Source organism: Lolium rigidum, chromosome 7 (assembly GCF_022539505.1).
Source record: "Lolium rigidum isolate FL_2022 chromosome 7, APGP_CSIRO_Lrig_0.1, whole genome shotgun sequence".
Lineage (NCBI taxonomy): Eukaryota > Viridiplantae > Streptophyta > Magnoliopsida > Poales > Poaceae > Lolium > Lolium rigidum.
Genome location: NC_061514.1, coordinates 153,352,330 through 153,359,675, shown reverse-complemented (window position 1 = coordinate 153,359,675; position 7,346 = coordinate 153,352,330). Strand labels below are relative to the sequence as shown.

The following is a 7,346-nucleotide window of genomic DNA, read 5'->3' as shown; positions in this document are numbered from 1 at the left end:
TATCTTCCTTTATAGTGTCTTAAGTACCTCCGATCCACGTTTGTGTCCGCACTTCGTCACTTTCACCTATACCATGTTTTCGTCCCAATCTCATCCAAAGCCACTTTGAAACAAGCATCTGTTGCATGTGACCTTTGTCACTTTCAGCCATCATCATATTTTCTGTCCCAATCCCATCAAGATCCCGAGCCCAAATTTCTACATCCAAACACAGGATAAATATTTTAGACTTGCAGCGATAGGAATCCGGCCTCCTTACATGCCACAGAGCCATCTATAGCATGTACAACCAACGGTATATCATATATCATAAATATATCAAAGAGTTGGCGTTTGTTGTACTATTTTCAGTAACGGGGTCGCAAAGTCTCCAGTTCAGTACAAAATTTATACTAGTTGGATAGATATTGCCTGCTTTCATTCCAGCGTTCGTATATGTATAGTATACTTGAGTACGAACGAACCTACCGCCTACGTATATATATGATTTGACTTGGGATCGGGTCATCTCAACAACTGCAGCCAGATAAGGATAGAGATCCAGCTAGGAGCACATGGATGGACCAGCCGTGCAACAAGAGAAATGGAAGTCATAAACAAGGTTTGCCGACTTTATTCAGGGTTTCAGCACGTACGCACGCGACTTTATTCAGGGTTTCACACGGTAGTTATCTGGCCCAAAAATGGCAGCCCAAAGAAGGATGCTTGATTACCTAACAGTCTGGTGAAGAAAAAAGCCTGGTCTGGCTTTAGCTAGCTCGGCCCAATCAATGCTGCGAGGAGGCCGTGGCTTGGGTCTCCTATTTGCTTCCCGTTTTGGAGAAAATAAAATTTGCCGCCTGAAGCCATTTTCACATGGGCTGCATTTGACGTTCCCAGTTAACCGGTGTTTGCTCTCATAAAGAAGCCATTTTCACATGAGAGCTAGCAGAAGGAGAAAGAAGAACAAGATTTGCCGTCTGTCTCGCCCGGATGGAACGGTTACCGAGGACCAGGAGGAGTTAGGCCAAATGGCCAAGGAGTTCTACGAGGGTTTGTATACCTCGGAGGGGACGGTAGGCATGGACGATGTCCTCAATACCGTCCCAGTCTCGGTCACTCCAGCTATGAATGATATGCTCATTGCGCCTTTTGAAGAGGCCGAGGTTAAGACAGCGCTGTTCCAGATGTTCCCACTCAAGGCGCCGGGGCCAGATGGCTATCCAGCCCAGTTTTTTCAGAAGCACTGGGATCTGTGCAGGGAGGAGGTGACCACGGCGGTTCTTCGTGTTCTCCGTGGGGAAGAAAGCCCAGAAAGTATTAACAAGACCTTCATTGTCCTCATCCCGAAGGTTGCATCACCAGAGGAGCTGGGTCAATTTCGCCCTATTAGTCTGTGCAATGTCATCTACAAAATTGCATCGAAGGTCCTTGCTAATAGGCTGAAGGAAATTCTACCGGAGATTATCTCCGAAGAACAATCAGCATTTGTCCCTGGGAGACAGATTACTGATAACATCATCTCGGCATATGAGTGCCTCCACTTTATGAAAAGAAATGGAGCAAGGATACATCAACACTGCGCGTTGAAGCTTGACATGCGCAAAGCATATGATCGAGTGGAATGGCCCTATCTTAGGGCTATCATGATGAGGATCGGTTTCCACCGCAGATGGGTGGACTTGATTATGAGCCTTGTCTCAACCGTATCCTTCTCTGTGTTGTTCAATGGAGCACCTATGGAGGAGTTTCAACCTACTAGGGGCCTTCGCCAAGGTGACCCCATATCCCCCTATCTCTTCTTGTTGGCAGCAGCTAGAGGGCCTTTCTGGCCTCTTAAAACAAGTCGTCAATCACCGCATCTTGAAGGTATCAAGGTGGCCCCACGGCTCCTGCAGTGAACCACCTCCTTTTTGCGGATGATAGCCTGCTGTTCATCAAAGCTAGTGTTGAGGGAGCCATAGAAATTAATGATATTTTGGAGAGATACTGTAATGCTTCAGGTCAACGTATAAACCGAGATAAATCATCGGTGTTCTTCAGCAAGGGATGCACTGAGGGGTGCCGCACGGCGGTAAAGGGCACGTTAGATGTGCCTAACGAGACTCTCAATGAGAAGTACCTTGGTATGCCATCGGATGTGGGAAGGTCAACCAATGGGTCATTCAAATATTTGAAAGATCGTATTTGGAAGATAGTCCAAGGTTGGCTGGAACAAGTTCTTGCCTCGGGAGGAAAGGAGGTGTTGATTAAAGCTGTGGCGCAGGCAATTCCTACTTTTTCCATGTCTTGCTTCAAGCTGCCACGTGGACTTTGTTTGGCGATAAACTCTATGCTTCGTAGCTTCTGGTGGGGAAGCAAGGAAGGCACTCGGCAGCCCTGTTGGGTGTCCTGGGAGATCATGTGTTCGCCAAAATTTGCGGGAGGGCTGGGCTTCCGTGATATTGAGCTCTTCAACTTGGCAATGCTAGCTCGGCAAGCCTGGAGGATCCTCCAGAACCCGAGCACATTAAGCTCAAGAATCTTGAAGGCAGTTTACTTTCCTAACTCAGAGTTTTTGGAGGCTACTTTGGGCTCCTCCCCGTCTCATATCTGGAGGGCTTTGGTTGAAGGAAGGGATGCAATGAGGCAGGGCCTCATCAGCAGAATTGGTACCGGGGAGCACACTCACGCTTGGAACCACAATTGGCTCCCGCGTGATTTTATGCTTCGGCCTATGGCGTGTCTGAAGGCTGATCCACCCCTAATGGTGTCTGCTTTCATTGATGATACTTCAGCGGTGTGGAAGAAGGAGCTGCTGGAGGAGTACTTCTTGCCTATGGATGTTGAAGTAATCATGTCTATTCCTCTCAGCACCCGGAGGTTGGAGGACCGATGGGCCTGGCATTATGAGAAGAGCGGGATCCTAACAGTCCGATCAGTTTATCGCCTACTAGTTCAAACTAAGAAGCGAAGAGAGGACTGGCTTGAAGGAAGGTCAGCGTCCTCGGGTACTGCTGCGGAGGGAAAGGCCTGGCAACGACTTTGGAAGGTCCAGGTGCCATCTAAGCTTCGGATCTTCCTTTGGAGGCTGGCACACCAGTCCTTACCGACCGGGGACGTGCGACGTCATAGGCACATGGCCGACACAAGTGCATGCTCGATGTGCGGTGCGGAGGACTCCTGGAGACACTCGCTCCTGAGCTGCACGATCGCGCGCTCGGTCTGGGCCCTAGCGGATGAAGGGATCGCCGAGCATGTCTGCATGAATGAATGCCCCACAGCAAAGGTGTGGCTCTTTGATTTGATGGAGACGCTACCGAGGAGCGATTTCGCGAGAGTCGCGGTCACTCTATGGGCGATCTGGTACGCGCGGCGGAAGATGATCCATGAAGACGCGTGTTTCAAAGTCCTTTGTCGACTCACCTTTTTATTGAGGCGTATCTCAGAGATCTTGATATCGTCAACTCTGTGACTAAAGTGGCCCCAGGAACCGCTCAACCAATACACCCTAAGTGGATCCCTCCCAGGTCAGGGTGTGCAAAGTTGAATGCTGACGCTGCCATGGCAAAGATCAGGCCAGGGGGAGCGGTTGGTGTGGTCTGCAGAGATGAGACCGGCCTTTTCCTGGGAGCCTCGACGTTAACCATCCCGGGAATTACTGACCCGGCGGTGATGGAGGCACTGGCGTGCAGGGAAGCCCTAGCACTTGCCCAGGACTTGCACCTACAAAGGGTCACCATAGCAACTGATTGCCTTGCTGTGCTGAATGACATGCAGCGGCCGTTTGCTGGGAGGTACATCATGATCCTTGAAGAAATTAAGGCAAACTCTGGTCTCTTTGGTGAGGCTGTGTTTAGGCATGAGAATAGAGCTTCGAACCAGGAGGCTCATAGGCTGGCACGATCAGCAACTACTGCTGAGTTTGGACGTCAGGTTTGGCTAATAGGGCCTCCTGATGGTCTGTGTATCCCAAACACTTTGATTTTTTTAATAAAGTGTCAGTTCACCGCTCAAAAAAAAAGTTAACCAGTGTTTCTTTTCTTTTGTTTTCGTGTAATAATCTACTCAAAATTTTATTATAAGTTTAACAGTATAAACATGTTACTACCTTTTGGCATAAATGGAGTGACTTGAATAGTCGTCTTTGCAATTTCAAAATTCTTGGCAGACGTTGGTGGGCCCTAGTGGTTGCTATACTAGCGGTGGCGCTGATGCTATCTCATTAACACGCATCTATCCATCAATGTCCCTACAACTGATGATTACGAACAAACAAGTCTAATTCAAATTATGATAAAGTAAGAAAATATTGGTGAATCAAATAGTAAAACATGCCAAACTTGTTAGGCAATGGAATAATCTCGAATTCACAATCATAAATCTACTTACCGTGGGTCTTGGGCTTGGCCCCATGGCGGGTGTGGGTGTGGCCCATGATGTTGCCGTTTTTTATTGGCTTTTGTAAGGTTTGCCGCTAATTAACTAGGAATCTTCTTCTTAATTAATGGATGGATAAGGCAAAGCTTTTGCCTTCGTTTCAATGAAAAATCTAACTAGTCCTTTGTCTTTGCACACAAATACACTATTAAAGTTCTCTCTTTTACAAATACAAGGCCACTATCTCTTCAGAGAAGAGTTGATTTTCTTTCTTTCTCGTGCAATGGTGCTTACTATTGCACATGTTACATGCAGCCAAATAGAATAGGGCATGACATGCAACATGTTATATTATTCTGGGACACGATGAGTTTTCCAAGCAATTAAGCATGCCCCCCCCATCCGTTTCATGAAACAAGGTGTATAATGTTTTTCAGAAATCATACAACATAAGTTTGACCAAGTTTGGAGAGAAAAACTATCAACAATTATGATGCTATATTGACATAGTGTGAAAATATGTCTAATAAAGTATCTAATAAGATTGATATCACATTGTAAAGATTAATAATTATTTCTAAAAGTTCGGTCAAACTACATTTGTTGACTTTTAACGAAATTTATACTCCATGTTTTACGGGACGGAGGGAGTAGTTATTACTGTAGTTTGCTTGTTTGGTATCCAAAAATAAATAGTAGCCTTGTATACATAGACTGAGGGAGTAGCTAAACTATCTTCGACTAAAAATCTCAATTCTGAATAATTTGCAAGGAGCCATACCTCAATCTGAGAGATGCTAATCTATGAGAAACTTTATTCATTTTTTAATTAAAATGACACTTTGGGTTAACTAAGCATCACCTTTTGCTGCCGGCCGGTACAGTCCAATATCCTGCGTATATAGCTGCATGCACGTAGAAGCCAAGCTAACTAGCTAGCAAGTATTCAAACTACAATATCCATTTGAACTTTACACGGTCATGCATGTTAACAAAAGGCAGGGCCCTTAAAAAAAGGCATGGCTGGGATATGGGCAGGAGGAGGCAAGAAGCAAGCAGCGAGTAGACACAGGCGAAGCAAACAGTGTAAAGCTATCTCGGACAAAGCATAAAGACATGCATACACGCAACGCTAGCTAGCTCATGCAAAAAGATGAGCATGCATGCAGAAAGGTCCCCTAATAAAATTTCGCCGGCCGGCGAGCACCGACTAAGTACGAGCACGTTGCCCACTTGTCGTAAAAAATATGCTTACACTAATTATTTATAGCTTCCATTTTGCAACATCTAGTTACATCTCCCTCCGCCTAAAAAAAATAGCATAGCTTTGTTTAAATTTAGATGTTTCTATACAATAAATCGCGTCTAGATACATTAAAATTTAGAAAAATATGCAACATCTTTTTCTAGGCGAAGAGGGTACTCTATATGTATTGCATTTTTCCGAGAAAACAATGTACTCGTAGTATAAATTTTATCAGAGTGTAACTGTGTAAGTGTATCTTCTTAGCTCTTAGAATAATTTATAACCAGCATTACTGTGTATAAGTGACAACCAAATTAAATCGGAAGCATCTCAACGAGTGATGCACACAATACAAATGTCAAGAGCTAAGGTTGAACACATAAATAAGAGAGATTAAAACAAGGCAAACCAAATAACTAATTGATGGGATCAAAGAGAGATGAACACCAAATCTCTCTTTAGCACCAAGTAAGCACACACCTACACACCGGCCGGTAGATAGACTGGTAGTGCAAGCATGCACGCACTAGCTCCCACAAGCTCAAACAAGACGGAGGCAGTAGTAGTAAAAAAACACCGACCTCTCACTCTCTCCCCCACACCACACACACGCACCGGCACACGCAGTGATCGATCTATAATCAGCTGATCTCTGTGAAATGTAATCCTCTATCCTACCATTAGCCCCAAGCAGTAGCCAAACAGCCGGCGACGGGGGGCGGCGCTAGCTCACAGCCAGAGCGCGCCGGCCTCCTTGAGCAGGGGCACAAGGGTGCCGTTGATGTGCGCGGCCATGACGCGGTCCATGGCGCCGACGAGCTTGCCGCCGATGAAGACAACGGGCACAACCGGCACGGCTCCCCCGCCAGAGCCGAGGAGGGCGGCGAGGGCGCGCTCCAGCTCGAGGCCCCGCGGGTCGAGGTCCAGCTCGTGCACGGTGGGGTGCACGCCCATGCCGCAGAAGAGGCGCTTCACGGCGTGGCACATGCAGCAGCTGCTCACGCTGAACACCACTACGGCACTCTCCGAAGCCAGCCGCTCTACCCGCTCCGCCGCCGTCTCCGCGGCCACCGCGACTGGCATCGCCGGCATATACCACGCCTGCTCCGCTGCCGCACCGTACTGCATTTTCAAGATCGTTGGGAAACTAGCTACCTAGCTAGCAGCAAGGTGGTTAATGAGCCGACCGCTAACTAAGTAGCTAAGCGAGAGGTGGTTTGCGAGAGCTAACGAGAGCTGCTTAAATTAGGGCTGGCGAACTACAAGTCACACAGGAGGCGTACGTATATATAGAGGAGTGTCAGGGGCGTTTCGGTACTTTTTTTATGGCGGGCAAGGTGCGTCGCCATGGAAAGGAGAAGGGAATGCTTTCTTCTTTTTCAGAACGTAAAATGTATGTTTTCGATAGTAGACAAGCTTATGAGACACATACGACTTTAGACCCTGCAGACCTCTTTTGATGCGTGCTTGTCGTACAAAAAGTATTATGGTATGTCTATACTTAATTACTGCAATGCTGCATGCGAGTCAAGCCTATTTGGCAATTAGGAACGTAAGGGCATCTCCAACCCAAAGACCCAAACGGACTGTCCTTTTTATCCGTTTGGGTCGTCCGGCGGACACGCGGACGTTGCGCGGATGTCCACAGATGACCGGCTCAAATTTTAATCCCCAACGCACACGCACGACCCAAAACGGACAAGTGAAGAGGAACGCGCGTATGACGCCCAGGGCAGGCATGCGCCATGACGCCGGCGTCGAG

General features: G+C 47.2%; 1 protein-coding gene across 1 annotated transcript; it reads right to left on the bottom strand.

The window, feature by feature from the left end:
• Nucleotides 1–6,313: 6,313 nt before the first annotated feature.
• LOC124669228 (glutaredoxin-C5) lies at nt 6,314–6,712 on the bottom strand. The gene has a single exon (XM_047205887.1). It carries the CDS (start codon nt 6,710–6,712, stop codon nt 6,314–6,316), a length of 399 nt encoding a protein of 132 aa, XP_047061843.1.
• Between the last annotated feature and the right edge of the window lie 634 nt (nt 6,713–7,346).